The sequence below is a fragment of the Capricornis sumatraensis genome, chromosome 18, assembly GCF_032405125.1.
Source record: "Capricornis sumatraensis isolate serow.1 chromosome 18, serow.2, whole genome shotgun sequence".
In the NCBI taxonomy this organism is placed as follows: domain Eukaryota; kingdom Metazoa; phylum Chordata; class Mammalia; order Artiodactyla; family Bovidae; genus Capricornis; species Capricornis sumatraensis.
Window position 1 is genome coordinate 21126080 of NC_091086.1, and position 17836 is coordinate 21143915.

The window sequence follows — 17836 nt, forward strand, 5'->3', positions numbered from 1 at the left end:
ATAAATGTTTTTAGTGCCTCATTTTCCTTTTCTTAATCCTGCTTTCTTAGGATGTTTAATTTTCCTCAAGACAGAAGGGAAGACGCTGGAAAGAGAGAAAAGAAACCTTTGGAAGATAAAAAACTAGCACAAGTCTTTTCAGAAGAAGGAAGTAATTGGGTGGAGCTGATTGGTACCCTGATGCCAGCTGTTAGATCCAAGGCAGATGGGCTTTGCTCTGCCCTACAAATGCTTATGTCTGGCCAATAATCACAGCACAGCAGCCAGATTCCAGCCATGAAAGGCAGAGCAGAGAGACATTTTTTTTTTCCCCCTGGCACTTGTTGCTCTCTGGATGCTATCTGCACTAAAGATTCAGTTCAGTTCGGTAGCTCAGTTGTGTCTGACTCTTTGCAACCCCATGGACTGCAGCACACCAGGGTTCCCTGTCCATCACCAACTCCCAGAGCTTGCTCAAACTCATGTCCATCGGGTCGGCGATGCCATCCAACCATCTCATCCTCTGTCATCCCCTTCTCCCCTGCCTTCAATCTTTCCCAGCATCAGGGTCTTTCCAATGAATCAGTTCTTCACATCAGGTAGCCAAAGGATTGGAGCTTCAGCTTCATCATCAGTCCTTCCAATGAATATTCGGGATTGATTTCCTTTAGGATTGACTGGTTTGATCTTGCAGTCCAAGGGACTCTCAAGAGTCTCCTCCAACACCACAGTTCAAAAATATCAATTCTTTGCGCTCAGCTTTCTTTATGGTCTAACTCTCACATCCATACGTTACTACTGAAAAAACCATAGCTTTGACTAGACAGATCTTTGTCAGCAAAGTAATGTCTCTGCTTTTTAATATGCTGTCTAGGTTGGTCATAGCTTTCCTTTCAAGGAGCAAGCGTCTTTTAATTTCATGGCTGCCTCACCATCTACAGTGATTTTGGAGCCCAAGAAAATAAAGTCTGCCACTATAGCCATTGTTTCCCTGTCTATTTGCCTTGAAGTGATGGGACCAGATGCCAAGATCTTAGTTTGTTGATCATGGCATTTGAAAAAAATGCCCAGAGAAAAGCAATAAATTGCTAAATATTTTTACACATGTATCTATAAAGTGATTTAATTATCTGAAAAAAGAGAGATGGGATGTGAGAACTCTGAGCAGTTTATAAGAGGAATAGAAGAGGGACTGAAAAGGATACAAGAAATGAAAAGGAGGAAAGTTCTCTAAAGTCTTCACTCAGGGTTGGCCCTACGACTGCAACTGCTGAGCAGAAGACCCTATATTCGTGAACCATCACCATTTCCTAGAATAAGCACAGAAGATGAAGGATTCCATCCAGGACTTCTTGCTCATTTTCCTATGGTATATTGCTGTTTCAAAATACTAAATGCCATTTCTTCATGTGTATCTTGAGCAGTGATTCAAGCTGTGTACTCCTTCCTCCTATTGGACAACATAACTTTTGATGGGCAAGTAGATCATCTGTAACCTTTAACTATTGGCAGAAATGAAATAAAAGATCTGTCAAATTTAAGCTTCCAAGCTAAAAATAAAGGTTATGTTTCTGTGTTAAGAAGCATGTTTGCTGCCCTGTAGCTCAAATGGTAAAGAATCTTCCTGCAGTGTAAGACACCCAGATTTGATTCCTGGGTCAGGAAGATCCTCTGGCGAAGGGAATGGCAATCCACTCCAGTATTCTTGCTTGGAGAATGAACAGAGGAGCCTGGAGGGCTACCATCTGTGGAATTGCAGAGTCGGACACGACTGAGCAACTAACACTACTACTACTACTACTAATCAAAATGATAAACAAAAGACTCTAAACAGGATGCACTCACTTGAGAGAGTTTAGAGTAAATGTATATTGGTAGTGATATCTTTGTACTTAAATTTTGTAATCTGAAAGCAGCAAAGTTTTTTTTTTTTTTTAAACGAGGAAGAGGAATTGCATTTAAAAACAGAATTAGGTATAGAATTTGCATGCCTGTAACTTCAGGTGTTTAAGAACAAAATATTAGTGCAGTTGTAAGTCTGACCAATTAAATTCTGCTGAACATCTGCATATCTCCAGGGGATATGGGCACTAAACCACAGAATTTTATTTTTGATTAGGCATATACTGACTGGTCATACAGATATTTTATGTTTTGGGTTATAAACTATATGTCTTTAGATTTGAAAGCATAGTGGTTTTGTGTAACTGGATGTAATTATTCCCAAAAAGGTTTAAATCAATTTCTTAGCAATGTTTTACAGATTACTTTAAAAGAAGCTATGTACAAGAGGGTTAATCATATAAAAAGATTCTAAACTCAATCATTTCTCTTGTTGACTTAATTTAGATTATTTCCAGTTGATTTAAATTTTCTAATGCTAAAAGCTGCATTTTCCTTAATCCATAAGTATGTGTTGAAAAATCCATTCAATTAAGTGCATTGCCTTAATTGTCAGCAACTCTGTTGCTACTGACTTAAAAAGAAAAAAATATCTGTAAACCTACCAAGTGTGGGGGGTATAAATTGGAAGATTTGTGCTGTTGAAGGAAGATAGTTCAGCATTTTAGGAAGATTTGGAATAAATTACTGGTATAGTCAGTTCTTGAGTGTGAAATACCACACTATCTAATGTGACATTTTAGAAGAAAATTATTAAAAGATGAATGCAAGGAAAATGTGTCTTTGTAAAATATAGCTATTTCAGCTGCTTATTCAAGAACTTTAATTTTTGCTTCATAAAAAATAGCATTCTGAAATTATAAAACTGAAATGCACCCCTAAATATCCTAAATTCTAGTTGTTAAGAAACTAGACATGAGGAAATTAAGTCAATTTGTAATTCTTCACACTTAGCTCAGTATCGCATAAGAAGTACAGTGCCTTGTATTCAGTAATTATTCTCTGTTGAATGAATGAATGGATGAGTGAAAGAATGAATGACCCACTAACCATGTTTAGCTGGCACTTTTAGTTTGTGTACTATTAATTTTAATTATTGGATCCCACCAAAGAATAAAATTGCCTTAAAAATAAAGATCCAAAGCAAAGATGAGATTGTGGATAATTTTTATTTTGCTCTTTCTGGTTTTGTGTATTTTCCAAATTTCTGACAATTAATGTTATGTAGCTGAATTTGTTTCAAGATCATACGTGGATAGAATTTATCTTAAAATCAAGTGTAAATCTTACCTCTAATAACTAGTATCTCATCTGTGATTCACATTGCAGAGGTCTTTCTTTTATAATTAAGGCTACTTTTAAAAACTAATATCATTATAACCAAACAACATTTCTAAGATTTTTTAAGGAAGTAGAATTTTATCTTAACCTGTAGAAACTGAATTGATATTTCTGCCACTGATATCAAGCAATATCAGTCCCATTTTGTAGTGTTGAAAATGTTTATCCTCCCTCAATAAACATAAAATTAAATTAAAATTAAAAGCTTATGCTTTTCTGAAAAACACCCAAGAATACTAGATTGAATGACAACTTTCTTATTGCAAGTATAATCGTATTTTTTTTAATTATTAAACATATTTATAAAAGTTAGTTAAAGTTGTAAGTCCTTTGTATAAGTGGATATTTTGAGTTTCCCCACTTCAAGTATAATCATATTTGAATGACTTTTTAAAAATAACCATACTAACCTATAAAAACAATTCCCTACTCTTCCTGATAGGAACAAAGTATTGAAGTCGGGCGGATATATATTCTGAGCCATTGTGGCATTTGGTAGTTGAATCCGATGACTAATAATAGAGATTTTTGTCTAGGTGAATCACATGGACTTAGTTATCTGCCCACTGGGATGACACAATGAGGAACTATCTGGTAAATATTGTGGAACATCTGTGAATGGGTCAAAGATATGCCTGATGTGAATCATTCTTCCCTCAAAAATCTTAAGTTTAATAGTAAAAAAATTCCAAACTGTTGTTGCATAAACTGAGATGTTTGGCCTATTCAATGGGTTGGGAAGGAATGAATACAACACATACTCTGAGACACTTTGCCAGTAAGTTGTTTGGCTGTGCTTTAAAGCTCTAAATTTAGGAAAACCAAGAAACTTGTTGAAGATGATTAGTAAGAACCACTGCTAGTAATCAAATACATCTTCTTCAACTGCTCACCACCATTATGGAGACTATGGGACTTAATGGTTTTCCCTATCAGGGAAATAGATTTCCTATCTTCAAATTCAAAGGGCTTAGTTAAAAGTGTGCAAAGCCTGATAGCTGTGGCACTCCCATGTGCAGAAGTCTCATGCATGCTTGAGGAAGGATTTAGTGCATACCTCTTTAGGTGACAGTTTCCTTCAATGAATGGTCCTGTTTCACACTGATTTCTCTAATCTGGGATCAAACTCTTTTCTTTAGAGCACTGTAGAAGCAACTGAGAAAAAAACTGAAGGTTTGTGTAGGTTTAGCCTGGTATGAAGCTGTAGTTTCCTGGATACTGCTAATGCTGCTTTTACAACTGGTTGTGGGTAATTTAGCCTACTTGGTTATAGAAATGAGGTGGGTGGTTAGCAAAGGTAGCTTAGTTTGTGCTTTTATTTTTAGTTCTGGGAGTAAGCTACTACCCCCATAAGATCTGAAATATTTAGCATTGTCTTATAGATTGACTTTTCTCTGAGACTTTGATAAACCTTATCTTTGCTTCTTTTGATTCTTCCCCACTGAAGAGAAAATGAATCTGCACAAAGTCTATTTCCGAGCATGCTTACAAATAAGAGTGTGTTTGTGTGTGTCCTTGTATTTTGTGAAATGTGAGCAAGTTGTGGTGGATATCTTTGCCAAAAATAATAAACATATTTAGAATTTTACAACTTTTATGAGAATATTTTTAGCTATGGCAAACAAGTTATATAGACCAATATTTAAGGATGAAAAGTATTCTGTAAGTTAATATTTGATGGAATATGTATATATCTGTTTGACGATGGTGTGATCAACAGGGCCAACTCTACAAAAGCAAACAGATTACTTAATGGGTTGCAGTTCAAAGAGGCTCACTGCTGTCTTTAAATTCTAGACTTTGTGGACTTTCAGAGAAATAAACCTTTTTTAAATGGAAGGGAGAAAAATGAAATGTGTGAATGTTATGTGTTCCTAACAAAGACTAAATTGATTGGATTTTTCCTACAAAATATTAAAATGTAGATTTGTCCCTAATGTTTTGTTTTTAAATAGACCTATAACCATTGTTTTGCATTGAAATGTATATTCATATACTTTATCTGATTATATTTTGGGAAAATAAAGTTTCTTTTTTTAAAGGAAAGCATGAAGAAGAATATACATATGGATATACCAATTGTTTAAAATTACCAATAGTTTCTTTTCTGAACTTGAAAAGTTATGTTTCTAAATATGAGAACAGTGATTTTGCCTAAGTTTGCAATATAATGACCAAGACTTCTCTCCTTTTTAGAGAAGCAGTCAAGTATTCTGGAACAGATAAGACAGCATCGATCCAGTGAGGTTGATTCCCGACAGAGGAAAGCTATGCATACCTAACTTACTGGAAGGTAAACTACTCTTCAATTAATGATGTCCTCCTTTTCTCAAGGTGTCCAAAGACAGGAGGTGGTCTGTAAAAGGTTGGATGACAACTCCATTGTCCAGAACAATTACTGTGACCCTGATAGTAAGCCACCTGAAAATCAAAGAACCTGCAACACTGAGCCCTGCCCACCTGAGTAAGTAAGAGAAAGAAGTGAGAAATATTTTCAAGTGCACAGAGAAAAACATTAGATATTCTTATCTGGAAACATACATTCATATGATATTAATAAATTAAGCTAAAAAAATCAAGTAAAACATCACAGAGGGTAGGATTTTGATTCCTATTTATTCACAAAATTTAGTAAGTAACCCCTTTAGAGCAGGAACTTCAGTAGATTAATCCTGACATAGTGCTGGTAGTTGTCATATTTCCTTAATTCTAAAGCACATATCTTTTGCATTTTAACATCTCTGAAATTAGATTCACTTTGCAATTGATGGTGTCTTACAATAATAATCAACATTGTTTTTGTTTAATGGTATATAAAGTAATGATATCTTAGATTCAATAAACTATAAAAGATTGGCATGCAGTCCTGTCTTTTCCAGATATTTATCTTAAAGGCTTAAAGACTTTTTTAGTTGTTTAGAAATATTCTGTAATGGACTAGCAGTGCTTTAATTTGCTGACCTGGTTTTAAATTCTGTCATCCTAAGGCATCTTGTCTTCTAAGTGTTGAGCATAGGCATAGAAGTATACATCAGTCCCTTTCCATTGATTAATGTAGCAGTTACAACTCACTATAAAGGGAGGCAGAAGAGAGCCCATCCATCTTAATGATGACTTTTAAAAAATTCAAAAATATGAGACGCGCTGTCAGTGGCCACACTCTATAATATGAAAGAAAGGCTTTTTGATTGAGCAAAAGGCAATAATTATGTGCAAAAAGACAAAGATGATGATTTAATCCTTATCATGTATGGAAGACAGAACATATATGGAAGGCATTTCATTCTTGTTTGAGAAATCAGAGTAACCATTATCCCAAGGTTAGCTAATTATTCCCAACATGAAATTGATTTGAAAAAACAGAAAGTAGGCAAAAGAATTTATGTATTCCAGGCTCTCTAGAACTGGGGAGGGAAATTATATAACAAAGTAATTCTTTCTCTAAGAGTAAGAGTCACAAAAATCTGAAACTTAAAATGGATAAAGAATTCTGGTCCCTTGAGAGTCCCTTGGACTGCAAGGAGGTCCAACCAGTCCATCCTAAAGGAGATCAGCCCTGGGTGTTCATTGGAAGGACTGATGCTAAAGCTGAAACTCCAGTACTTTGGCCACCTCATGCGAAGAGATGACTCATTGGAAAAGACCATGATGCTGAGAGGGATTAGGGGCAGGAGGAGAAGGGGACGACGGAGGATGAGATGGCTGGATGGCATAGCCAACTCAATGGACGTGGTTTGAGTGAACTCTGGGAATTGGTGATGGACAGGGAGGCCTGGCGTGCTGCAATTCATGGGGTCTCAAAGAGTCAGACACAACTGAGCGACTGAGCTGAACTGAGCTGAATATGGTTTAAAAAAAAGTCTATGGCATAGACAGAAAGCAAAGAAGAGCTAAAGAGCCTCTTGATGAAGGTGAAAGAGGAGAGTGAAAAAGCTGGCTTGAAACTCAACATTCAGTCTTTCTCTATGTTATTTCCTATTTTATTTATTTTTAATTTAATTTTAATTTTTTTCATTTATATGTTTTTATTTTTTAAATTAATTTATTTATTTTATTTGGAGGCTAGTTACTTTACAATAGTGTAGTGGGTTTTACCATACATTGACATGACATACATGTCATGGTTTTTGCCATACCTATGACATAATACCGGAGAAGGCAATGGCACCCCACTCCAGTACTCTTGCCAGGAAAATCGCATGGACGGAGGAGCCTGGTGGGCTGCAGTCCATGGGGCCACTAAGAGTCAGACACGACTGAAGCAACTTAGCAGCAGCAGCATGACATAATACATAGAAAATTTTTTAAATAAATAAAATCTGTTTTTAAGAACACTACACATTGCTCATTTTTAAAAAAACAAACAAAGAAACAAACTCAACATTCAAAAAATGAAGATCATCACATCTAGTCCCATCACTTCATGGTAAATAGATGGAGAAATAATGGAAACAGTGACAGACTTTATTTTCTTGGGCTCCAAAATCACTGTAGATGGTGATGACAGTCACAAAATTAAAAGGCACTTGCTCCTTGGAAGAAAAGGTATGACAAAACTGAACAGCATATTAAAAAGCAGAAACATTGCTCTGCCAACAAAGGACCATTTAGTCAGAGCTATGGTTTTTCCAGTAGTCATGTATGGACCATAAAGAAGGCTGAGCACCAAAGAATTGATGTTTTTGAACTGTGGTGTTGGAAAAGACTCTTGAGAGTCTCTTGGACTTCAAGGAGATCAAGCCAGTCAGTCCTAAAGGAGACGGTCCTGAATATTCATTGGAAGGACTGATGCTAAAGCTGAAACTCCAATTCTTTGACCACCTGATGTGAAGAGCCAACTCTTTAGAAAAGACCCTGATGCTGGGAAAGATCAAAGGCAGGAGGAGCAGGGGATGACAGAGGACAAGATGGTTGGATGGCATCACTAATTCAATGGACGTTAGTTTGAGCAAGCTCCCGAAGAAGGACATCGAAGCCTGACGTGCTGCAGTCCATGGGGTTGCAAAGACTCAGACGTGACCAAGCGACTAAACAACATCAACAAAATATGGTTAAATCAAGATATATTTGTTCCAAAATAATAATACCTTCTGAATTTTCAATATCCAAAGTCAGTATCTGCCTGAATGTTTCAGTCTTTACGGGAAATACACAACCCCTAGTCTCTGGAAAAGTTTAGTGGCTGCCAAATGAGGAGCACACAGAATCTAGAGTGATAGAAGTTTTTATTCTAAGACTTTTGAAACTTCATGTCTCTTCTTTTTCAAATGTGATCACTATGTAACTAACACCTTAAAATCCAGACATGGGAAAGTATAGAAATACAACCTGGTATGTATTACAAAGACAAGATATTTAATTATTTTTTTATTTTCCTTTCTTCTGCTAATTATTTTTGTAAATTTGTCTCAACAGAAGCTGAAAAGCTATATAAAACAAAGTGATGCTCAAAATGCACAAGCTGTTTTTTGACATTTCTAAAGACCTAAGTGTATTTCCATATAATTGTGAGCCTCATCCTAGTTACTTCCCCAGCACTGAATACTTTTAAGTATTATGTTTATCATGATCAGCCATTTAAGGCATTTGAATGGGCATGGTCACACTTGTTCTATTTGGGCCTCAGCTTTTTCATTTAAGTTCAGATGCATGCTATTCAAGCATTCTTTGAGATTTCAGTGGTTGGTCATTTCATCCCATATATTACATGCTTGTATATTACATTGGAGTCTTTCTTTAACACTTTAAGGATAATTGACATATTGGAATCAACCTAAACAATTAAAATTGTTTTGTATTTCCCTTTCTTTTGTAGTTCTGAAATAAAAAGTTACTTCTTAACTTTTTTGTTGTTTGGAGGTAAGAGAATGGAATTTGAAAAAGAAAAATCAGTTTTCTTTGTTGAAAAAGAGCTAATATACATATTTAAAATATTCTTTATTAGTGTAGTTTTTCTTGTTAGTTCCTTTTTAATTTCTTCCTTATTTCTTTGAATTCAGGCTATGAAAAAGGAATTTTTAAATTTAACTTTTATTTTTTTATACCCCAATACAAAATGAATAAGCAAATCTTAATAAACTATCCAGAATGGTTATCATATGTTATAAGATTCCCATTACATTGGTATTATAGAGATAAGGCTCACTGAAAGACTACTGAATTCAAAAAGACTTTAAATGAGTGTGGGAGAAAGAAGTTTTTTCAGATGACAATGTGACAATCGTGTTTGGTTTTTTCAATACATATTAAAGCATAAAATTTCTTAAATACAGATAAATAGAAGAAAATTTTAAAAACACAATAATTCTTGTAAGATCATGGTTAATATTTTTCATCTTTTTCAGTGTCTACATCAGCACATGTTTGTAACAAAGTGTTATTATATTATTTGGACTTCCTTGGTGGCTCAGTAGTAAAAAAAATACACCTGCCAATCCAGGAAATGTGGGTTCAGTCCAGGGATCGGGAAGATCCACTGGAGAAAGAAGAGGCAACCCACTCTACTATTCTTGCCTGAGAAATCCTATGGACAGAGGACTCTGGCAGGCTACATACAGTCCATGGGGTTGCAAAAGGGTCAGACACAACTTAGCAACTAAACAACAGTTATTTATGATGTCTTGTAGTCAGTTCTCAGCATATTGAACATTATGTTGTTCTGAACATTAAACACCATCTACAACATTTAGTAGATAGGTCATGTTTATTTGAATTGACTTTCCACTGTAGAACAATTTTCTCTGGGCCCTAGCTTTTGATCCCTTTCTATTCCACAGCATTAATCATTTTTGCTTCTAAAATTTCTAGTGTAAACGGAATTTTGTTTAACCCTCTGGGACACATTGTCAGATTATTCTCTAGAAAGAATGTATAAAAGTGTATTCTCATTGATAGTATGTACATAAGACTGTTTTTTCCCTAACCTGAACAACAGTTGATACTCTTTTTTTTAAAACAATCTTTAACTATTTAAAGGGGGAAAAAAAACCCTTGATATCTAATTGCTGTTTTATTTTTTGTACTTCTAGAATTGCTGATGCAGCTAAACATTTAAAAATTATGTTCAGTGGTCATTTCTTTTTTGTTTTTTTCTCTTCATGGCCTGTGCCATTTTTCTATCAAAGTGCTTATCATTATGTTATTGTTTTGTATGAAGTCTTAATAAATTAAGATTTTTAACTCTTTTGGAAATATTTTTTTATAGTTTGTTATGATCTAGTTTTACTTATAAAAGCTTTTTTTTTAATATTATATAGGAAAACTATCTATCTAACTTTTATTTGTTTCATTGGTATAATGTTAAGAAGGCCTTACCCAGTTTATGCTTATGCTTTCAAAGTCGTTTTTTTTTTTTTAATGCAAACTCTAGTCTATCTGAAATATATTTGCCTGCTTTGAGGAAAGGATCTATATTTATTTTCAGATATTACTGTTTTCCCGATACCATTAATTTATAATCCTAAATGGTACTTTTTAATCAGAAACTATCTTTTCAAATAATGAAATATTTTAAATCTCCTTTAGTCATATTGGAGACTTTATAAGTAGAGACTGGAAAAAAGGGCAATAAGACTTGTCCTTATATTACATAAAGAAAATGACAGGGACTAGGAAGAATAGACAAAAGAGGCACTGATAAAGAAATACTGATAATCATGTTTATTTGAGAGACTTCAAAAAGCCAAAGGAAGTCTTGCTGGGAAAAAGTAATGTGGTCAGAGGAGCAACTCTTATGAGAATGAGAATAACAGTCAAGGTGGTCAGGTGACTAGGGAGAGAGACAAAAAAACAATAATTCTAAAGGCCTTGAATGAAAATAGTGGGATTCATGACACAGGCAGAAATCATTAGGAAAAGGAAAAGGGAGGAGTTGATGTTAAAGAGCATGACTGATAGGAAGTTGGTGCCTCACCATAGGAAAAGGAAGTAATGCTGAGTTAGAATCCAGAGAAAGGCCAAGCATTCAGTTTTTACCATGCTGTCTTTTAATAGCAAAAAGATTTCTGTATATGACCTCATGTGAAGAATCTTTAAATACTGAATATAATTCCTGTATGTAACTTTCATTTTTAAATTGGTGAAAATCAGAGAGGTGAAAGCAATAGAATACAGTACATGGTGCTGTACTGTGCTTAGTCCTGTCTGACTCTTTACAACCCCATGTACTGTAGCCTGCCAGGCTCCCCTGTCCATGGGGATTTTCCAGGCAGGAATACTGGCATGGGTTGCCATGCCTTCCTCCGGGGGACCTTCCCAACCCAGTAATCAAACCCAGGTCTTTAGCATTGCAGGCAGATTCCTTATCGAGCCACCAGGGAAGCCCTATAAAAATAACTATAGTACAAGGCAAAATATGTTAAGTATGATAAGAGTTATAATCAAAAGGAGTCACACTGGAGAGAGATTTTTACCCAGGGGCAAGGTTTTCTTAATAGTATCTTTTTATTTTGAGTCATTGCACATCACTCCCATGTACAACCATACTCTAAGTTTAGGAAGAGATCATCAAATTCCTGTATAAAACTCCAAAATATCAGACCTGGGAGGGATCCTAGAAGTCAACTCCCATCATCTCACTCCCTTCCTCCAGTATTATTGTTTGTCCTCTTAATGTACAGATACTGTAGATTGGATTACACAGGCTATATCAAGCCACTCTTATTTCAGACACTCAAAAATAAATCCTACTAACTGTACAGCTTCTTCATCCTGGTGAGAATGAAGACAATTTTATTATAGGTTCTTCAGCTCGAAAAGGAATAGCCCCAGTATTATGCAGATTATAATGATTCAGCAGCTGATAATCTCTGAGAATTTTCATGCTTGTATTTTACCACTGAATCTAGAGAATGAAAAAAGAGAAATAGGGAGAATGTCGTCAGAGGGTCAAATACATGGAAAATGATGAGGAAGCAGTCTGTCTTAAACTGGACAGAAGAGTGGTGAAACTGGGACTAGTAGATACAGTGGTAAAATTGCAAAACTGCTTAAATATCTGGATGGTGATTTAATCCTTTAGAGAGACATGGGAAGGGATGATTTGCTGAGCAATAAAGATACAACAGGGAGGGACTGAGTGTGAAGCCTGAAATCAAAGTTAAAGTCAGAAGGGAAATTAGGAGGGTAGATAATGTTTTTACTTCATACATTTTGAGTTAAATGCTAGAGTGATACATCTAGGCTAAGAGATGGTTGGCAATAAAAGAGAGGATGAAGAATAAAAAGGCAGAGGTGGCCCTGGCCTTGTGAGCAAAAATCACAGCAACACCTCCTGAATCATTGCTGTTACTCTGGGCACCTGTGTTTAATTTGAAGGTCTCCATCCCTCTTACATTATGAGACCTAATGAGATCATGGCTGGAGGTGGTATGACTGAACTTTTTGTGGCTGAGTTATACACATTACTGTTTTATCCCCTAATCTTGGTGATGAAATCATTGTTTCGAATTGAATCAGAGTTTCACTATGGCTGGCATGCAAGTTATTATTCTCAGTACACATTTTCCTCTTTACCAAAAATGGTACTAACAACTTAGGATCCTATTAATCTGTGGAAAACAAAACGGAAAGAATATGAAAATCACTTTAAATCTCTTCTGGAAAGTGACTTAGAAAAAAGATATTGATGTCAGTTTTCTAAAATTCCAGATTAAATTGTCACTCTTTAAGTAAATTTTAGATTGAAAAATTATAAATTTTTTACAAAATATATTTTAAGTTTGGGAAACTGATTAATTATATTTCGAAATGCTGGTTTCCCTCTGTCAGTAAAGATAATAAAAATAATAATGAACAAAGGCCATTGTGGCTTATTTGGCTGAGTCGGACACGACTGAAGTGACTTAGCAGCAGCAGCAGGCTCAAATTTAGGACACTAGTACTCTGACTTCACTAAGGTATTATCTTCCACATACAAAACTGGCACAACTGAATTAAGCTCACGGAAAGAGGTGACATTTGTTCTTAACTTTTATACTCTTCTCTCTGGTTAGTCTCCTACCCAAGAGCGTGAGCGTCTCCATTTAGCATGTATGCATGATTTATAAGCATGGATTGAAGAAAATGTCTTTTGACCTCATGTTTGTGGTTTAGATTCTACTATTTGTTAGAAATGTTGCGTTGTTGAAAGTGAAATTCAGCGGATAACAGTGGATGCGGGATCTAGTTCTAGCTCCATCATTGCACTTATCATGATTTTGGAAAACTGTTTTCCTAACACAATGTCTTACTTTCTTCTATAAAACAAAGCACAGTGCCTTGAGCATAGTAGGCATTCAGCATATATTCATGGCATTAAATACAATAGTGTATCAGTCAGGACTCTAGCTTCCACACTGAAGAGAATTTATTGGTTTATATTAACAAAGCCGAGGGAAATATAAAAGTGGACCTAGCTTCAGGAATGGCTGGAATCAAGCACTCAAATACTTTGAAGACTCTAGCTCCTCCTCTGCATTCTTTCAGATCAGTTAATTCCACTTAACAGGGACATGGCCATCATCAGCTCTTATATCCTTATATACCCTTCTGACCAGAAAGGAAAGTATTCCTTTTGCTTACGTTTAGATGTAAAAATTCTAAAGCTGAATTCTTCTTGGTTTGGTTGGGATTGTGGTTAGTACCCTTGGACCAATTAATGTGCCCAAAGAGTGAGTCATGCAGAAATATGACACAGACACAAACAGACACCTGAAATTGCGTATATGGGAGTTCATTGATGACTTTAGGCATGGTATACCTACAAATATAAGATATGTCCTTTTATTGAGACATTTCTGTTTCTTCCCACATTAGCTCTGTAGAAGCTGTTTTTAGGAGTAAAGGAGGTCAAAGCAAGGGATCTCCATGTTTTCACAGACCTAGCTCAGGACTCTACTCCTACTGCAGAGTCTTCAGCACTCCCATGTCTTCTGAATGGACACCTGGGCCATCTCTGCCCCTAGAAGGACAGTAAAGACTTGTGTCTTATGCAGAGCATGATGCACATTTCTGGGAATCAGGAAACAAATCCCTTGCTCCTGCAGGGTGGTTTTATCACCAAACACTCAATTGAGGGAGAACCTCTCTCAATATAATAATAAAAATGGCTTCTATGTCTTGTTTGTTGTGTGTCAGATGTTGGTAGAAGCTCCTGAGACCCTGTGACTAGCATATCTTCTCTTAGTTATGTTCAGGGTGATTGCTTGAATTTGGCCATAATGAAGTATCTATATCACAAAACTGGCTAATGTGATGGATCAGGACTCTCTCCCTCCCATGAGGAGCCAGTTTTTAACATTTACCAGCATGTGTCTTGGAGCTTCATATGTTACCTTGCTTAATCCTCATGAAAATCTCATGATTGGTATTGTTATCCTCATTTTAGAAATTAATTTAAAAAATGGAGAAAAAGTTTAAAAACACATAATGCATTGCTTGTTTGAACCTGTTTGCCTGTTGCAAAGCCCATGCACTATACTCTAGAAAGCAGCTAACAGTGGTTTATCTTTTCCTTATGTATATGGAAACAGTTCTTCTGTTTGTCATTTGTCACGTCAACAAACACTGAAATGTTAGCTCTTCTGGGAAGAGGAGGTAGTCCACTGATATAGTGCCTTCACTCTGCTGAAATCTCTGGCTGCACTGAGGGAATGCTTTTCTGTGTTTCTTTCACTTCTTGCTGCAGGTGGTTCATTGGGGACTGGTTGGAATGTAGCAAGACTTGTGATGGTGGGATGCGCACAAGGGCAGTACTCTGCATCAGGAAGATTGGACCTTCTGAGGAGGAGACACTGGACTACAGTGGTTGTTTAACACACCGGCCTATTGAAAAAGAGCCCTGCAACAACCAGTCGTGTCCCCCTCAGTGGGTGGCTTTGGACTGGTCAGAAGTAAGGAAATCTGAGGCTGTATGTTTTGAGATGTCTTAACTATCAATACCAAAGCATTTAATATTAAGGACACCTGAGCATGTGAGCGTCTTAGAACTTAACAAGTAAGGACTGCATAACAGTGAATTTGGCCATGTCATACTTTTTTTGCTGCTTGCCAGGAACTAAAAGTTTTGGGGGTCAGGAGACTCAATGAGAAACTAGTAATCAATTTGATTAAAAACAAGCCTGAAGTGAATTTGAGAGACTATTATAGTGAGTTAAGGTATATATACATATATATACCTTATGTATATTTTTCTCTTTTTTTTTCCTTTTTCTTTGCTATTATTGAACAGTATTTATAGGCTCAAAATAAGTGATATGTTTATCTTTTTTTTCAAAGTAATGTTCAAGCCTAACTGTATTAACTCTTACATATGAATTTATTAATTGATTATCACATATTATATATCTATATATTTTTTAATTGCTTCTGTGGAAGAAATATGGATTTGAGGGTTATAACATATCAAAAAGTCAAATTCAGATTTTATCATTACCTCCACTTACATGATTAGTGAGGAAGATCTGACTAAGATAATGTTTTTCTGGCATACATGTAAAAAGTCAAATATAATCCCAAACCCTCAGAGAAATGGTCTTATGAAAAATGAGGTAAGAGGTAGAGTTAATTGACTCTTCATTCTGCATGAGACATACACATATACATATTGTACCATTCTCTATTTTTCCTAAAGAGGAACTGAATCTTTCTCAAATGTTGTTTAGTGTTAGAAAGGATGAGTATCTGGCTATATAATTAAAGATCATTTTTCTAAGTTAGCAAAACAGGATGCATTTCCTGCTGGAAACATTGTGGTACTTGCTTTAGATATTTCCTGTAGACCTCATAAGTTTGTGAAAAAAATAAACAAAAATAATTAAACACTGTTCTTTAGGAACCTATGGATGTAACTTTTCTCCCTGTGAATCTTACTACTTGAGTAGCCTTATTTTGCTAGAGGGCTGGGGTTGAAAGAGAGACTGTATTTAAGATGGTACATGGAAATGGAGATTCTGACCAGTTGTGGTTATCTGTGGAATCTTTGGGAGAAGTTGGGAGTGTTCTCCCAAGTTTCCCAAGGCCATAGTCCTTCTTCAGTAATTATATTCTGCCTACCTAACTTTTATTTGTGTTTCAATCAAATGTAGAGATATTCCTGGTATTATTCACTCAGTGGTTATGGAAAAGGTATAAAGTCTTCTGTTACCTACAGTGAGTGGATTAACTCCTAAATTCATTTGGAAGATAAAATCCATTGATAAAGAAGAGACATTTTATAGAATTGTACATGTTAGTAGTTGTTTTACTTGCAAATAAATAGTTGTTGATAATGATGGCAACATTGTTACTGGAAAATCATAATGGGAGACCTGATGATTGGCTGCAATGTTTGAAGGGTTTTAAGCCAACTCAATAAGTATAATTGGGTGCTTTCTAACCTTATTGGGATAGGGACTAAGGAGAATTCAAAAGAATCTCATAAACTTGGGAAAATAAGGAATATCTATGAAACAACTAGAGAATAACATAAGACTGTGTTTAACACAATGATGGATTGTATAAGTGATACAGAAATTCAGAGCTAAGAAGGTCAGAATAGCCTGGAATAGAATCAGAAGGCTTTTCAGTTGATGAGAGTTGAACTGAATATTGTAGGAGTGTAAAATCTGAAGTAGGGAAGAGAACTGAGAAACTGGAGAAGTATTCCTGATAAGAGAAACAACTGAACAAAAACACAAAGAATATGTGGTGAAAGTAGGGTGGGAGGAAAGGATTTGTTTTAAAGAATAAATGGAAGATAAGATTAAAAAAGTAGTGATAGGTTAAAGCAGGCTTGAATACAGAACTTTATACCACATCATTCTTCTGCAAAAAGTAGAGAAAAACAGACAAGTTCCAAAACAAAAACTAGAAAAAAACTTCTGCCAATCACTAAAACAGCAAAACCTTCTCATGTGCAGACTCACTTCACATTGGTCTCAGGACCTACATTTTTCTGTGTCATTATATTTTTATCTTAACATAAAACACCAAATATTATCACCTTAAAATATACATTGTGTAAACTACTGTATATTTCCATTTCAAATACCATTTTAAGATTTTCTTCCTAATTCAACCTCATGTAGGTTGTGATTACCCTGCTCTTTGCATTTCAATTCTCATCTCTCCAGTCTTATAAGTGACTTGCTCAAATGGTTGTTTGAGGCTGTTAGGCACTCCTGGAAGCTGCCTGAAGAAATATATGTCAGTGAAGGGGACTTCTAATCACATGTCTGCTATCTCTTTAAGATAGTTGAGTCAAAGCTTAGGGTAGAGAAGTAGAGCCAAGGGCATGGAGTACACAGGTTGGGACTATCACTGGCCCCCCCACCCCCACCTTACCCCACCCCACCCCCCCACCCCACCCTCACTCCCACCAAAAAAATTTAGTGGGCTATTGTCTCTCTACAGGCAATGCAGGAAAACTATTCTGGGGTAAGCATGAGTCAGGAAATCCTGCCATTACCATCTCAAAGATTCTAGTTGAACATCATCAATACCATCATGTTGATCTTTTTGTTCTGGAGGAGAGATGATTTTTGCCCCATTCAGTCTCTCCTGTGTATTTTCCAAAGGAGAGGGTATACTCTCACTCTTCCACTTCCCTTTACCACAAAACCTACCTCTTCTCTAGATGAATTAAAAATAAGAAGAA

The 17836-nt window shown here is 35.8% G+C and overlaps 1 protein-coding gene across 1 annotated transcript in view; it reads left to right on the forward strand.

The window, feature by feature from the left end:
- The window catches only part of ADAMTS6 (ADAM metallopeptidase with thrombospondin type 1 motif 6), a 277466-nt gene that overhangs the window by 236222 nt on the left and 23408 nt on the right, over nt 1–17836 (forward strand). The window contains exons 20-21 of the mRNA XM_068990700.1: nt 5557–5686; nt 14888–15092. Of these exons, the coding sequence (XP_068846801.1) occupies nt 5557–5686; nt 14888–15092 (335 nt within the window). The remainder of the gene's footprint in view (nt 1–5556; nt 5687–14887; nt 15093–17836) is intronic.